This window comes from Felis catus, chromosome D4 (assembly GCF_018350175.1).
Source record: "Felis catus isolate Fca126 chromosome D4, F.catus_Fca126_mat1.0, whole genome shotgun sequence".
Classification (NCBI taxonomy): domain Eukaryota; kingdom Metazoa; phylum Chordata; class Mammalia; order Carnivora; family Felidae; genus Felis; species Felis catus.
Window position 1 is genome coordinate 93,112,090 of NC_058380.1, and position 17,051 is coordinate 93,129,140.

At 59.8% G+C, this 17,051-nt stretch overlaps 1 protein-coding gene across 1 annotated transcript; it reads right to left on the reverse strand.

Moving 5' to 3' along the window:
* Positions 1-15,084: 15,084 nt before the first annotated feature.
* Positions 15,085-16,382, reverse strand: LOC123381774. The gene is made up of 2 exons (XM_045043686.1): positions 15,830-16,382; positions 15,085-15,526 (listed from the first exon to the last, which is right to left on the reverse strand). The coding sequence occupies exons 1-2, from the start codon at positions 16,344-16,346 to the stop codon at positions 15,123-15,125; spliced, it is 921 nt and encodes a 306-aa protein (XP_044899621.1). The 5' UTR covers positions 16,347-16,382; the 3' UTR covers positions 15,085-15,122.
* Positions 16,383-17,051: the final 669 nt, after the last annotated feature.

Below are 17,051 nucleotides of genomic sequence, written 5' to 3' on the forward strand. Positions count from 1 at the left end.
AGGACGCCAAGATGCACGCCTGCGGGTAGGACAATCCAAAGTCAAGGAGATGGGCTTCCTGACCCAGCTTGTCTTACTAGTGACTCAGGGTGTGCTATGAGCCCCGGTGTCCCCATCTGTGACATGGGGACGTAACGGGCCTTCAGATGGGTTGGCGCATTCCCTGAGACATGAGGTGGAATCGTGGCCTGGTGCCTGGAGGACACAAAGGGCCACCTGGAAGGCTGTCCCAGAGTCCCCCAGGGCACAGGATTCCGGAAGCCCCTCCTTGGCCCCTGCCCACTGTCCCCCTTCTGGGAACACTCAGCGTTGTTTGCGGAGGAGGTGAAGATGATCCAGTAGGTCAGCAGGTCCCACGTGGAGGAAGGTCAGCGCTGGAGGGACAGAAAGACGTGTCCCGTGCCCCCTTCCAGGGCCCGAGCTGTGACGCCCTCTGACCTGACCTGGTGTGGACCCCCCTTCTGTGGTTTCACTCCCTCCCTCCATCCCTCCCTCCTTCCCTCCCTCCTTCCGTAATTCAGCCGGGGATCTCAGGTGCCTGCCGTGTGCCGACCGCCGTGACCTCATCGGTTTGCACGACACAACGGGGTCCCCCACGTGGCATCTTCCTTGGCACGGTCTGAATGTTCCTGGCCGTGTCCCCTCTGGCGAGTCTGGGAGGGAGGCCTCTGCCCACGTTCCCGACAAGGAAGCACGAATCCAGAAGGTCCAGAGGACCTGCCCCAAGTGCCAGTGTGTGGAGCCTGGACAGAGGGTGGTCCCTGAGCAGAGGAGGACTTGAGCTCACGCAGCCCGCAGGAGGAGGAAGAGCACCGGGGCGGCCAGGAGCTCAAGTCCGCTGGGAGACGGTGTCCTACCCGGACCGGCCCTGTCCCAGGGCATTCGGGGTACCTGCACTCCCAGGTGGCAGGCTGGCCCCGGCTGGCAGAAGAGGAGGTGCCCCTGGGACAAGACAGAGCCCTCAGGCAGAGCGGAGGGTCGCCCGTGCTCTCCCAGGGGCAGGTGGACTCGGGTGTCCTGAGGGGGCGTCACCGAGCAGCTGTGCCTTGCCAGCCCCAGTTCCCCAAATCCAAGCACAAGACCCTAACAGCCTCTGCCCCACCGCCCAGAGCAGAAACCGCTTCTGTCCTTGTTCCTTTGTGGATGCGTCCATGCATGCCCTCAGCACCCTGTCTGCTCCCCGCTGTGTGCACGCACCTGGATCCCAGAAGCGAGCCCCGGACCCCACCCAGGAGGTGGTGTGGCCTCTCACCCGCAGCCAGCAAGGGGGAGCGCCGTCCCCATGGCCCTCGTCACCTTAAGAAGACACGTAAGGTGCGCCTGGGTGACGCAGTCAGTTAAGCGTCTGACTTCAGCCAGGTCATGATCTCGCGGTCCGTGAGTTCGAGCCCCGCGTCGGGCTCTGGGCTGATGGCTCAGAGCCTGGACCCTGTTTCCGATTCTGTGTCTCCCTCTCTCTTTGCCCCTCCCCTGTTCATGCTCCGTGTTTCTCTGTCCCAAAAATAAATAAACGTTGGAAAAAAAATTAAAAAAACAAAAAAAAAAGAAGACACGTAAGCCATATTCACCAAGGTTTTTAACCACGGTACACACACACACACGCACACACACACACACACACACACACACAGAGCGAAGGTTGAGGGCCCTGGAGGACCCACACACGTATGTCTCCTGCACCTCCCGCCGCCCCTGTGCTTTTGTGGCCTTGCTCTGGTTCTCTCGGATCCTCCTCCCGGCTCCTTTGAAGGTGTCAGGTCTCCGCCCGAGTCCCTGGGTCACCCACTCACCTCTCCTGTTAGGAAGACGTGCAAATGCACACCCTGCATTTCCTCCCATCTTCCTCTCGCCTCCCAGACTTCGGTCGTCAGATTTGGGAGTCGAGAACACCCCTTGTGTCTTCCCTCACCTGTCCTTCCACCCAGCTCTTCCCAGGCCGGCCCCGAGGCGGTCCTCGGGCTGGATTCGTCTCCTGGGAGGTGGGGGTCAGGGGACAGAGGGCAGACGGTGCCGGTGGGGGCAGGAGAGGGCCGTGGCCCACAGGCCAAGTGCTGGCTTGTCTGCCAGGGCCCCCGGGCTGGGTGAGCCCCGTCGGTTCTCCTCTTTCTTCCCGGGAGGCATCCTTGTCCTGAACAGGCACCAGGGAACCTGAGTGAAGAGACCACTTTGCTTTGAGACGAGGGGCGGAGTGGCAAGAGCTGCAGAGGACGTTGGCCTTGGATGGGGAAAGCGAGGCCAGCCACGCACTGCTGTCCCGTTCAGGTCCCCTCTGCCACCTGAGTGCACCTGCAGCCGGAGGGGCTGGTTCCCGGCAGGCTGGCAGCGTCCCACTGGAGTCCCCAGTCCCTCCTCTCTGCCTGAGGCATCTCTCTTCCGGAGACGGGAGTCCGTCACACTTGTCTCTGGGGACCTGTGCTTCCTCACCTTGTCACCTGGGCGGCTGGTTCCCAGAGCAGAAATTTGCCCGTCTGAAGGCGACCAGGGCTGCCTCCCTGGGTTTCACTTGCCCGAGTCCCTCCCCGGGACGCCACGCATCTCTGATGCCTGCTCCCGTGGGGCCGCCTCCCTTGGACTGGGACGGGTCTGGCCTCCATCCCAGGGAACGCACTGGCTTTGGTGCATTATTTGGCCCAGAGGCCTGTGAACCGTTCTGGCCCTGGGTCGTGAGGGATGCTCTCCCCTCTGTGGTGTGACTGTCCAGCCTTCTGCATCTCCCAGTTTGTGATTGGGCCACGGGAGGACCAGCCCTGTCCTGGCTGGCGTCAGACTGTGGCGTCACAGCACGCACAGGGGTCTCTATCTCTGACACGTGCCCTCTTTCACTGACACAGCCTCTTGTATCCTCGTGACATCCCCTCCCCTCCCCGGTGGAAGGCCCGTGTGACCGGTTCTGAGGGAGAGAATATAACGATGGGTGTCGCTTCCAAGGTGGTTCATGAAAGCCTGTGGCGTCTCCGGGTTCCTTTTCTCCCGGGTCCATTCTCTGTCTCTGTGTCAGTGTCTGTGTCTGTGTGTGTGTCTCTCTCTGACGAAGCAAGAGCAGATAATATGAGCTGCTCCAGGACGCCCAGTGCCAAGAACCTGCAGAGGGTCCGGGCTGAGACACAGAAGTCCTGAGACCCCCCAGGCCCAGCCGAATCCTGCCAAGAGCACGTGCCCGGTCGCGGTCTTGAAGGCGGACCCTGCCCCAGTCGAGTCTCAGCTGAGGCTGCAGCCCTGGCCTCCTGGGTGACCGTGGGACTGAGGCTCCCAGCCGAGCCGAGCCGGGAGACTGGTACAGAAAGTGTGAGGTGGTCCAAGGAAGGTGAATGTGTCCCCCAGCACAGACAACAGCCCATCCTCCAGGCTGGGGGCTGGGCCGCCCTCCTCCCTCCCGAGCTCTCTCCGGCCACACTGGCTCCTCCTCAGCTCCTCTCCAGAAAAACCCTCTGTGCCTCCGAGTCTCTGCAGCTTTGCTTGTCCCCACAGCACACTGCTTGCAGACATGTGCGGGACTGACTCCTTTTGTCCTTCTGGGTCCCAGCATCAGGGCCACCGTGGAGGCCTGTGAGACCCACTCAGGGGCCCCTGGCCGCCCTCCTTCACCCTGCTTCATTTCCCGACAGTGTTGGTTTTTCCTTTCACATGGATTCGCTCTTGTGCCTTGACCCACCTCCCCCTCTGGGCTGTGAGCTCCTGGAGGGCTGGGACCTCACGGGACCTCTAACTCCAGCCCCCGGGCCAAACAGTGCCTGCTCAGGGTGAGAGGCACAGGAGCTGAATGCGTCCAGAGAGGATCTCAGAGTCCCTACCTGCCTCTGAGCAGCTCATGCTGTGGACATGCAGACTAATAGTAAGAGGTACATGTTGGGTTGGGGGCAGGGGACGCCCAGATTGAACCCTGAGCGTCCCTTCCCGCTCCAGAGGCTTCACTGAGCACAGTGGACACAGCCTGCCCCCTGGTGGTCAGCACCATCATGACAGTCCCAGGCTTGGAAACCAGAAAACAAAACACAGACTTTGTTTGGATGTAGTCAAGGCAGCAGCCCTCCCTGGCCCTAGGGGGGCACAGGGGCAGGACCAGCGGGCTCCACGGGCGAAGTGAGGACCTCAGAAGCCTCCCTTGTCCCCCGTTCCACCTCTCCCGTCCCGGTGTCCCGTTCATTCCTAAGGCTTCCTCACCCCAGCCAGGGCACTACCTCTGGAAGCCCTTCCTAATGAGGCCCCGGGGCTCCGACAAGGAGGGTCTTGACCTCGGTCCCCACACCAGGGTCCACTGCTCGGCCACGTGCTGCCCACCCAGGTCCTCGGTCCTCCAAGCCCTCAGGCTGCACTCCACTCAGAAGGACCTTGAGGGAGGAGAAAGCATTTTCCCAGTACCAGGAGCATCTTGGGGCAGGGGTGGAGGCCCAGGGCCAGCAGACAAGCCTGTGGGACCCTTGGGACACCACGTCTATGCAGCCCAATTTACACAGGAGTAAGCTGAGGCCTGTCCCTTAGCCCGCTCCCAGTAGGGGGGTTTCTCCTTCTAGCTCCAGGCTGGTGGTGGACACAGGACCCCAAACCCCGTCTTCTCCGGGTGCCCCGGGGAAGTGCCCAGCCCAGGCAGCCCCCTGGGTACCCTGGAACCCCCTGGCCATCAGGCTGGCACGTCCTCCCACCCCACGTATGAGCCCTGGTCGTGCTGCCAGCCCACTGGGGGCCCCTGCCCCGTGGCAGAGCTGCCTCCAATCCCCTTCTTGCCCCGGTGTCACCTCCCCCCTCCAGGGTGTACTCCCCTTGAACCACTGCCGGGTGGTCAGTGTGCGCATGTGTGTCTGTTTGTGTGTGTGTGTGTGTGTGTGTGTGTCTGTGTGTGTGTCTGTGTGTGTGTGTGCGTGTGCTTGCCTGTACGGTCTGGGGACATCCAGATATAACAGCCCCACTTCGTATGGCGTTGATAGGGATCCGACGAGATCTCAGGGGTCTCATTCCCAGGGCGAACCCTAGGGGACGACTGAGTTTGGCCTAGGATGGAGATCCCCACTGCTTGGACTCTGCCCACCTCACGTATCCTGGGCCGGTCCCTGGCCTCAGTCTCCCACCTGGCCCTGAGGTTGGGCGTGGAGTGACGTCAGCGTGCACAGGGCCCAGGCTCTCCTCCTGGGTGGATGGAGAGGAGATGTGCCAGGCACACAGGCCTCCCTAGCAAAGGGCAGCTGGGTCTCGTTACCTCGGCCAGGTGCGGCTGTGTGCCCTCCCCGGGGGACTCCGTGCCACTGATCCCATGTGCGCCCTGCCTCCAGACCGCTGCCCTGTAACCCCAAATCCTGTGAGCCCTCAGATCAGCCTCACCCCAGCCAGTGGGCTGCAGACTTGAGGGCCGGGTGGGTTGGACACGCGGGTACACGAGGGTCGCCGAATGTACCTATACCGTCCCAGCTGTCACAGACCCCACGCTCCCCCCCAGGGTCCAGCTGGGTGCACGGCCGGGGCAGGGGGCCTGGAGGAGACGGTGGACACCAAGTATGGGCAAGGAGAGGATCGGCCTGTCACCTCCCGCCTCCCCCTCCTTCTCTCCACCTCCTCCCACGGTCTTCCTGCCAGGACCCGGGACACAAGGGGAGCCTGTCCCTGGCTGCAGCCCTGGCTGGATCAGAGGGTTGGGAGGGAGGCCAGGAAGGAGGGGGCACATCGGGGGATGTCTGAGTGTTGGGTGTGGTTAGAGTTGCTAGGGACTCCCCAGGGTGCTCACTGACTTCACCCCTTCTTATACATGAACTGTGGCCCCGGGTCAAGGGCACTCAGCTCTGAGTGACCAAGTCCAGCCGTGAACGGGAACGAGGGACTCAGTCTTCACCCTCATGGAGCCCTGCCCTGACCATCACAGGTCTTATGTTGGGGTGGGGCTCCCCCAGCCAGGTGACGCCTGTGCCCCCTGCTCACTTTCCTGAGATGGGAGTCACAGACCCAATTTTCAACGAAGAAAATGAGGCTCTGACACCCACCACGTGAGCTTGTGGGTCACAGGGCTGGGACATGGCCCTATTGTGGGTTTGCCCCCCGGACAATCCGACCCAAAGCCTGAGCTCGCACGGAGCCTGAGGAGGCTCCAAGCCTGGAGATGAGGACGTCCTGGGTGGGGGCCATGGGAGGGGTGGTGGCGGCAGTGGCCTATGAGGGGCTGGGGCTCCGTGGGCTCCCTGGGGGAGGAAGGCCCTAGGGAGGCCGGAGTGGGGTGAGGGGTGCCCACGGGGGAGGGCGTATGGACCAGCTCACGCAGGGCGCCGGATGTCGGGCCAGGAGTCGGGGGTCACTGCAGGTTGGGGAGGGTGGGGATGCTCTGCCTCTGTGGCCCCCAGCTGCTGACCGTGGGGGAGTCGCCGTCCCACCGCTTCGGCTGTGAGCTCGAGGGCGGGGTGGTGTCTGGGCTTCACCATCGTGTGCGGGTGCCTGCACACAGCAGCAGACAGACACGGGTGCTGACGCGTGCGGGGATGAGTGAATGGACACGAGGCTGCGGCTCCCATCTGTCACTGTAAACAGCGGGGCCCGGGTCGTGCGGCTCTGGGACGGTCCCAGTGAGTCAGCGAGATGTGAAGTGTCATTCCTCACCCGGCACAGTTTGAGGGCTGAGAATCCAGCAGGGCACGGGAGGGGTGTGTGCGCATGGAGCTGACCGGAGCGGGTGCCGCTCGAGCCGGGCACGGACGCCAGAAATACGTCGCTTGCGGGTGTTCTCGCCAGCCCTCCCTCTCCGACTGGGGACGTGGTGGCCGCCGGCCTGGAGCGGAGTCCAACAGCCCCCAGGCAAGGGGCAGGGGCAGCACAGAGCTGACGCGGAGGGGCAGGGAGAAGCGCCCGGGGCCTGCAGCCTGCCCGTCTGGACACGCGTGTGGGCTAAGCAGGTGACCTCTAGCCGGTCAGTCCCTGGAGCCACGACACCGGGGCGTCCGAGGGCGATGCCGTGGAAAGCCAAGCACCCTGTTCCCAGTTTGATGCCGACTCAAACGCCCAGGACCCACCTGGGAGCCAGGGGAGGTGGAGGTCAGCGGTGGGAATATGGGGTGTCTCCGGGCCCATCACTGTTCTCTTTCTCGTTTCTAATATCCTGTAGGAAATATGCCAGTAACTGGAACAAGGTATCACACACGATGTCTGCATAACACCCTGTTCTAGATTTTCTGAAACAAGATCTTCTACAATTAGGGTCATGGCAGACGCTGGACCCCGGCCAGCACCCCAGTGGGCGACACCGTGCCTGGCGTGCAGGGTCTGGGGCAGCAGGGCTGCCTGGCAGGGGCGGGGATGTTGGGGGACGCACATCTCCCCCGGAAACCTGCTGTGTTTCTTGGGTCTCAGCCCTCCCCACAGTGTCTACATTTTGTATTCCGCCTCAAACTGGCCCAACCTTTCGTTCCAGAATTTCACATGGCCAGTAACAGCCGGGACAGAGGAGTGAGCGCACAGGTGTTTCCTCCAGCTGCCTTGGGCCAGTGCCCGCCTTTCCTGGCTTGTTTCCCAACTGTCCCTGAGGGCCTGAGGTGGAACCACATCGCTCACCCAGTCTGGGGACAGTGTGGGCTCTCAGCCGGGCTGGAGGGTAGCAGGAGGCAAGGGGTGGGGACGCCAGAGGCAGAGGTGGGGACACTGGGGCAGGACTGGGGCCTTCCAACCAGGGCAGGGGAGGAGACGCAACCTGGCGCAGGGGAAGGGAGGCTCGGGCTCAGCTCGTGGGCCTCTGTCCTCACTTAGCCGTGTCCCGGGACCCAGCCAGGAGAGCGCGCACCCCGCCCCGGAGACTCCGCCCCTCCTCGTCCAGCATGGTGCACATCCGTGGGGGTGTTGGAAGGGTTCCTCCTGTTGCTGTGGGGCCTCGTCGTGCGCACTCGGTGTGCGCAACCTGTTGCAGGGCGACCCGTGTCCGCCCACAGTTTGCAGCCCTTGCACGGGGCTCAGCCGGTGCCCAGAGTCCACTTAGGACTTTCCGGTGCTGGGGCAGGTTGGGTGCCCTTTGACTGCCCAGCCGCCCCGGGGGACCGGGGATCCTTTGCCTGTCCCCGGGCCTTTGTCTTGCACTGTCCTTGTTTGTGTATGAAGGGACCGGCTGGAGACCTCCGTCCCTCCATGGAGGATCGGGGACCCCCGTCATCCAGCAGGTGAGAGGGCGGATCCTCGGCACCAAGGGGGGCACCGTCCACCACCACTGCCCTCGACCCCCTCGGGGCGCCTGGAGGCAGGGGCACACCTGAGGTCATTTTTCCTGTAATGACCTGGTAGCAGGTGCCCAGCTATAGCTAGGGAGGCTGTGTGGGGCCTTTTCTATACACAGAATAACGCAGATGTGCTGGTTTCCGGAGGCTCCTTTAATGCAGCTGATGTTGTCAAGGTTCACCATGAGTGCGGCATGGACCGGGAGTTCAGTCGGGCTCAAGCCTAATAATGTTCTTCAAATCATTTTTATTGTGTAGATAGACCGTGTTCTGTATGCACTCAGCAGTCGATGGACACTGGGGGTGTTTCTACCTTTGGGCAACTGTGAGTGGCAATGCTGTGAATGTTCACGGTCAGGCTTTTCACAGGTTTTCATCCCTGGATCATACGGATACTCCGTGTTTACGTTTTGAAAAATGGCCAGAGAGTCTCCCAAAGGGCTACATCACTTTATATTTCTGCCAGCAAAGGAGGAGGACTCCAACGTCTACGCTTCCTTGCCAACACTTCTTAATATCTATCTTTTTAATGACAGCCGTCCTGGTGGATGTGAACTTGTATCTCATTGTGGCCTTGATTGGATTTCCATCCTAAAGAACGATGTGGAACATTGTTGGTCACTTGTTTATCGTTTCTCGAGAAATGTCTCCTCAGCTGCATTTCCCATTTTTTTAAATTTTTTTTTAACGTTTATTTATTATTGAGAGAGACAGACAGAATGTGAGTGGGTTAGGGGCAGAGAGAGAGGCAGACACAGAAGAAGAAGCAGGCTCCAGGCTCTGAGCGGTCAGCACAGAGCCCGACGCGGGGCTCGAACTCACGAGCTGTGAGATCACGAACTGGGCCGAAGTCAGACGCTCAACCGACTGAGCCACCCAGGCGCCCCTGCATTTCCCATTTTTAAATTGGATGCGCAGTTTCTTCCTATTGAGTTGTAAGATTTAATATGCATTCCACATGCAAGTCTCTTAGGATATATGTCCTTAGCCGATTCATTGTCCCATTCAGTAGGGTGCCTTCTAGCTTTCGTGATGCTGTCTTTCAGTTCACCTACTTGTAGTGTTTCTTTTTGAGAGAGAGAGAGAAAGAGTGCAAGTGGGGGAGGGGCAGAGAGAGAGGGAGACACGGAATCTGAAGCAGCTCCAGCTCTGAGCCATCAGCACAGAGCCCGTTGCGGGGCTTGAACCCACGAACTGTGAGATCATGAGCTGAGCTCAAGTCGGCCGCTTGACTGACTGGGCGCCCCGGGCGCCCCTGATTTTGTTTCACTGACGCGTGGCATTCAGTCAGTTCCGTATATACCTCGATGATTGGGTAGCTGTGTGTATGGCCGAGTGATCACACAGCAGGTCCTGTTAACGTCCATCTGCACACGTGGTTGCACATGTTTTCTTGTTACAGAGACTTTTCAGATTTACCCCTTGGCAGTTTCCACACGTGCAATGCAGTATTAACTATAGTGACCACGCTGCACATCACGTCCCGAGACTTATTTCTTTTATCACCAGCAGATTGTACCTTTCGACCTGCTTCCCTGGTTCGCTCATCCCTTAGCCCCTGCCTCTGGCAACTGGCGGTGTGATCGCTTGATCTGTGAGTTCTTTGAGCTCTGTTTTTAAGATCCCACTTACAAAGGAGATATGATATTTGTTTTTCTCTGTCGGACTTATTTCACTTAGCATAATATCCTCGTCTGTGTTGTCACAAATAGATTTCCTCCTTGTTTATGACTGACTAGTATTCTGTGATATGTACGTGTCTGTGTGCGCACACTCCCACATCTTCTTTTTCCGTCCATCCACGTGGACGCTTGGGTTCCTTCCACGTCTTGACTCTGTAAGTAATGCTGGGGGGCGGGGGTAAGATATCTTTTGGCGTGAGTGTTTTGTTTTCTTCCTGTAAATACCCGAAAGTGGAATTGTCATGTTACGTGGTGTTTCTTTTTTCGATGTCTTGAGGAGCTTCCATGCATCGGCTGCACCAGTTTACAGTCTCGTACAATTTCTTTCTTGGTACTGTGTTTGTATCCTGCAGCCTTGCTGAACTATTTTATTACCTCTGGAAGCTTTTCTGTGTATTCTGTACGATTTCCCATGTACACAGTCATGTTATTTGCAACTAGAGACGTCTTTCCTTCATTCCCTCCAATCTAGATGTCTGTTATCCCCCTTTCTTGCCTCGTCGACACGGCCGAGACCTCTAGGACAGCGTGGGCTGCTGCCGGGGGCTTGGGTCTCGTCCGTCTTGCTCCTGAACTCAGGGACAAGGCTTCCAGTCTTTTCTCCGTTCAGGGTGATGGGAGCTGTGGCTTGTTCGCAGGTGGCCTGTAGGAGCGCTCAGGAAGTTCCCTTCTGTTTCTGCTTTGAGCGTTCGTATCACGAAATGCTGTTGGATTCTGTCACGCGGTTTCTGTACTCAGTGGCGATCGGATTTGACAGCAGCTTGAAAACCACGAAGTCGTGTCGCTTTCCCTCTTCTTCTGTCTTTCTCCCTCACACAAACACACAGAACTTCTCTGGAAGCTCATCAGGATCCGGATGGGAGCGCTTTGGTCCTGGTTAGCCTCGTTCGGGCCTCTGTGTGCCTGGGGGTGGGCCCGTTCAGATGTCACGCCCCACAAGGGACAACTAGAAGTCAAAATAGTAATGATAATCTTCCAGGTGGTGGCTGCCTCTGGCATGCGTATGCCATAATTTCCTCTTCTCTGTTCCGACTGTAGAGTGAGAATATTTAGCATTAAAGGAGACGACTGTACAGGAAACAGAGCATATCAAGCATGTGTCCTAACGGGTAATGACCAGGAGGCAAAACCCCTGCTCGCCCAAGATGCATGTCAGAGGGAATACAGCATCTTCTGTACTGACTTCCTTTGTGGAAGTCCACGTTCCGAAAAGACCGTTTCTGGCTTGTTTTCTGAGGCCTCGCGTCGGGAGGCCCGCTTTTCTCTTCCGGGAGTCTGGGTGCTGACGGTGTGTCTGGCCGGTGTCACGAGCGGCAGCTTGAGCCCACACTGTGGCCTCTTCCAGGTAAGAGGGCTTGGGGGGTCACCTGTGTCCTCAGCCAGGAAAGCATCAGCCAGGCACTTCTCGGCATTCCCAGGAGGTGCCCCCAGAGCCTAGTACGCAGCGCGAGGCCTGGACCGGGGAGGCACTTTGCACGCTACGTGGCGCTCGGTCTCTAAGGCCCGCAAGTGACAGAGACTCTTAAAGTGGGAATGGGAAGGCAGTTTAGCGCTGTGGTAGTTGAGGTTCCAGGTTAAGCTCCAAATAAAGAGAGTGAGACAGTCATCCTCCCTCCTAACGTAGCACAGCTGTCCCACGTACAGTTCAAACCATACGAATCCTCTCCCCGAGGAGGATGCTCAGCTCTCAGGGGACGTCCACGCTTGTCTTTGATATCCTGTGACTTACATCCTATGATGTGAAGTGAGCCGTTATTAATGCATCTTATGTTACACGATAAGAAGACAAGGAAGGGAAGAAAAGAAAGGTATTTGACACTCACGTATACGGTCTACAGGTGAAGAAGACGCCCTGGGGTGGGTCCTCGGGCTGGGGCTTCTCTGCGTGGTGCTGGACGTTTTCTGGTTTTGCAAAGGCACGTGGGAAGGCGCTCGTGTGGCCAATTTTCGCCCTCTTGCGGCACCAGTGCCGACCACGGTGCCGGCTCGACCCCCGGCTCCAAAGCCTTCAGGGCCAGCTCTTGCCCCAGCTCTGGTACCGAATCCGGAGTTAGAGGCGTCTCCGGCACAAGCCCAGCAGCAGACAGAGCGGCAGCTATGGAGCTCGGGCCGGCTCTCCCACCTGATCCAGTGTCAAGTCCAGAGCCGTTGTTCTAACATCAGCTCACGTGAGAGCCCCCGAACCACAGCCAGCTCCAGCACCAGCTCCAGGACCAGAGGAAGGGCTGGAACCAGCACAGGCACCCGCAGTATCACCGGCTGCAGAGACAGAGGCAGCTCTGTCATCAACCGACTTGCCAGGTCCGGCACCAGCCAGCTCTGGAGTCTGGGTCGGACCGACGTACATTCCAGAGCAACGGACAAGGCAGGAGTGAACTAGACCTGGTCCTCATCGCTTTCGGCAGCACGACTAGAGCTACAGGCATCTCTAGGGCTGGACCCGTCTCCAGAGCCAGTGTCAGCACCGGAAGTGGCCTCAGCGCCAGATCCCGCCCTAGGGTCAGCTCCGGCACCGGCTGAAGAGCTTGAGAGACCTGCAGAGCCAGCAAGCTCCCGCCGAAGCTCCAGACCCAGAGTCAGTCTGAGCCCCGGCCTCTGCGTCTGAGCCACTGGCACAGCCGGTTCTGTCCCCAGCTCAGAACCAGAGCCAGAACCGGCTCCAGAGCCCGAGATCAAGCCCCTTCCCAGCTCGAGTCAACTCCAGGTCCGGCACTGATTCAACTGCCGAGATTGAGGCCGTTCCAGCTTTAGCTCCGGTGCCAGGTCCAAGGTCAGGGTCGGTGTTCTCCCACCAGCCAGCCCTGGCTCGATGCTGGCTGTAGCGCTGCCTCCAGAGACGGCGGCCGCTGTCTCGCCAACTGCTGTGTCAGCCCCGGTGGTCGCTCCCATGCCCACTTTAGAGTGAGAAGCTGCTCGAGCCCCATGTAGCGCCAGTGCGAGGTTGCAAGGAAGAGCCAGCTCCAGCATCGGCTCCAGCATCGGCTCCAGCATCGGCTCCAGAACTAGAGTCAGGACTGAGTTCAGGGTCAGAGCCTGCGACAGCAACAGTTCTCATACCGGGTCCGGAGCAGAAGCCCCACAAGTGCCGGCTGCTGCGCCAACTCCAGAGCAAAAGCTGCCTGGGGCACCAGTGGTAGACGCAGAGCCGATGCCACCTCCGGACAAAGAACCAGCTCTGGCACCGACATCCCAGAGACGTCCTGCTCTGGCACTGGCTCCATCACCGCCTCCTGTGCCGGAGCCCGTGTCCGCTCCAGCGCCGGCTCTGGTGTCGGCGTCCGCCCGGACACCGGTTCTGCAGGTGGAGCCAACGCCGGGGCTCCGACCAGCTCCCCCGCTGGTTTTGCCACCAGCCGGAAGGCCACATCCAGGACCGGCGATGCAAGCAGGGCCCCCGGCACCGGGTCCAGCATAGCAGCCGCGAGGAGAGCCAGCTCCGAACCAAAGCAGCTCCAGCACCATGGAGAGCTCCCGCAGCGGTTCCAGAATTGGATCCCCCCGGGGACTCTGGCACCAGCTGTGTCGCTCGCACTGGCTGCACGGCCAGCTGCAGTTCCAGGGCCAAAGCTGAAGCCGCTTCAGCACCCACTCGGGAGCCAGAGCCAGAGTCTACAGCAGAAGCTCTAGCTTCAGCTCCAGAGCTATATCCGGCTGCAGAAGCAGGTCTGGGTCCTCTCTGGAGGTGCCTGCGGTTCTAGCACCTTCCCTAGAGCTGGAGCCAGGTCCAGCACCGCCTCTTGCCCCAGCTGCAGAGCTGGGGCCAGCTCCAGCTTCAGCCCTGGGGCCAGTTCCGGGAGTAGAGCCCCCGTTAGAGCCAGAGCGGGAACTACCCATACGAGTGTCCGCTCCTTCCTCAACCGCCACCGTTGTGGGGGACGGTATGGGCTGGGGTCAGGACGGTCCTTGCTGGGCCAGCCACCCCAGGTACCCTGGTCACTCCACTCAGAGCTCGCCTGTCCGATCACTCCTGGAGATCATAGTCCCGGGGCTCTGCACCCCCGTTTTCCCAAGCAAGGCTCTCAGTGGACCAGGAGACCGTGGAGGCTGAAAGCTGAGGCTTGTACCTGACAAATGATATAAAATTTGACCCAGAAACTCCACTTGACGGCTTGTGTCCTGAAAAAGGAGAGATTTATGCACATGCTTGATCCCTTGAGGAAGCTGGGAGTGAAAACTCACAAACGGCCCACGTTCCAGGGCCTGGGCGATTTGGAAATTCTGATGTGGGGACACAGGATGCAGAGGAAGAGACTTGAGTGGCCAGCACCCAGCCCTGGGGAAAGCTGGTTCGGGAAGAGCACACACTCCACGCCCGCCTCACCCCACACGCTGCACCAGAGTTTCTCCGCTGGTCCTGGTATGAGCCCTTCTGGGGGAGGGTCTGCGCCTGCGGCCGAGGATGGGGGCTGCGCTCTGTTGTCTCAGAGAGGGGTGCCGGTCACACTTCTCGCTGGGGATCTGCTGGGGCCTCTGCTTCCTCACGTTGCCACCTGGGCTGCCAGTCCCCAGACCAGAAACCTGCCCGTCTGAAGGTGACCAGCGCTGGGTCCCTTGGGTTTCATTTGCCCGAGTCCCTCCCCGGGACGCCCCGCATCTCTGTCGCCTGCTCCCATGGGGGCTGCCTCCTCTTGGACTGAGACGGGTCTGACTCCATCCCGGGAAATGCACTGATTTGGAGCATTACTTGGCCCACAGGCCTATGAACCGTTCTGGCCCTGCGTCGGGAGGGATGCTCTCCCCACTGTGGTGTGACCGTCCAGCCTTCTGCATCTCCCGGTTTCTGTTTGGGCCACGGGAGGACCAGCCGTGTCCCCTCTGGTGTCAGGCTGTGGTGGCACGGCACAAACAGGGGTCTCCACCAGAGACCATTGTCACCGAAGGGGCCTCTTTTTCCCCCCTAATCTTTAATCCATTGTGATTTCAATATCAAAGGAGAAAAAGTCTATTTCAAACGACCACAAAGTACAAAAATGAATCTGTCCCATCTGAAAAGTCGGTGGGGACCCAAAGGTATCTCTGGCGAGATTCCACTTGAAGGAAACCTCCAGTGTAGGTAACGGAACACGGAGAGAAAGCAGACTGGGGGTGCCCAGGGGCTGGCGGGGACACGAATGGGGAGTGAGGGCTCCGAGTACATGGTGACCCTTGGGGACCGAGATATTCTGCAGCAAAATTCTGTGCCATGGTTCACAGTGTCATGAGCATACCCCGTGCTCAGGAATTGCACAACGTAAAATAAATAAATTTTTATTGAAGATTAATGTGGATTTTAAACAAACCATGAACAAATAATGTACCACCTAAAAAGTAGAGGAGAGAAAGGATAAGGGAGAAGAGGAAGAGTCATTCTGGTGGAGGGGTCAGGGACTGGGACTGGAGCAACAATTAGCAATACAATAAACACCCCTGGAAGGCCTTTGAGCCCTTGATTTGTGGCCCGAATCCATACGGGAAAGAGGGTTGTGGCAGGAACAGTGTCGGGAGCAGAAGCAGGAACCAGCTGACTCTGCTCAGGTGCCCGCTGTCCCAGCACAGGTCCCAGGTCACCTGCTGGCTCTCCGGCCCCTGCAGGAGTCGCTCCAGACTCCACTCCTGCCTGCAGAGACGCCGAGGACCCGGATGCCCGTGGGTCGGGCTCTGGAGCCACACCGGCTTCTGCTCCTGCCCCGGACTCTTGAGAAGGAAACAGAGTGATGGTTGCAGTGGCTCCAAGACCTCAGGGTAAGAGGAGGGACGGTCCCCCATCCACCCAGCGCCCGCCTCTCCAGGGCCTTTGCAGAGACACAACTCACCCCAGAGCCTCCCCGAGAAGTCACGGCCAGGAACCGACACGAGGACCTCTGCCCCCCTGCAGGCCGCAGCCCGGGGCTCTCAGTCTCTGCTCCTGGCCCCACACCAGCCCCCGGGGGCTCCTCCCTGCCTGGCCCAGCACCCCCGGGCCCCGTGAACACACATCTCCCACCCCAGCCTTCTCACCCTCGGGCTCTGGCTCCGGGGGCTCCAGGTCCTCATCCCAGGACCGGTGAACCAGGACCCTGTGAAGGGGCCAGGGCAGTGAAGGAGGCCTTCCCAGGTCATCTCCAGGCTCTGCTTCCCAAGACCTCCCTGCAGCCACTCTCTCCCTCGGTCCAGGGTGGCCCTCCTGGGCGACGGGGCACACGCACAACTCTGTAGGGCAGGTGTATCGGGATTCGGCCAGACGTTTCCCGATTTTCAGTTGATTTCTGTAAAGACAGTGACCCGCGGCCGTCCCAGAGACATCACAGCCATGCGTGGCCATCCTCAGTGTCCTTCCACCTTCTCCACCTGTGGCTCCCAGATTGGACACAGACCTGAGTGTGCATAGACGTGAGCCTGGGACACAGTGATTCCACCTACAGGGCTCCGGATGAACATCAGGGACAAGAGGGCCACCCCAGCACACCATGTCCATCCCAACCAGCCTTGACCGAGTGTGAGCCTGACCCACCCACCAGGCATCTGACCCCTTCATCAGCCTGCACCTGCTCAGGTGGGCCCTCCACACACGACCCCTCCTTCCACGCGCACACACACACACACACACACAAACACGGGGGGACATGGGGCCGCACAGTTCAGATCAGAGTGGTGTCGGTCTGGACTGGATGTCTCTGGGTCTCCTGTGTTACCTTTGGGTCCCTGCGAGCTAGAGACCTGAGGCGTCCTGTGCACGACCTGACCCACTGTCTCCAGGGTCGGGAAGGGTCGCGGCCGCGGGCTCCCCTGAGCCGGCAGCCGCGGGTCACGGGCACACAACAGGAGAACATGTTCGTCAGGCAAAAGTGTCCCAATGAATGAGCCCAGTCGGGCGCTGTCTCCAGAACGTGGGTGCCTGGTGACCCGGGTTCTGAGTTCAATTGGGCTCTGTGACCAGGGAGGTGAGGTCATTTCCTGGGGCCCCCTTACCCGGCTTCCTGCTCCTACAAGAGCCCCTCCCAGGCTGCAAAGGGCTCCCCTCCACCCCATGCCCTGTCCCTACAGTGACACCAACACATCCCAGACACGTCACCGCAAGGCCTGGTGCGGCCGGTGCCGTGGCTTTGAGGCCACAGAGCTGGGTTCAGACCTGGGTTTTCCTCCTGATCAGTGCTGGGATCCCACACAGACCCCGTGCCTCCTGGGGCCCCCCAGTCTCCCCGTCTGCACAGTGGGGTCCTTCTGGCATCTATTTGTAGGG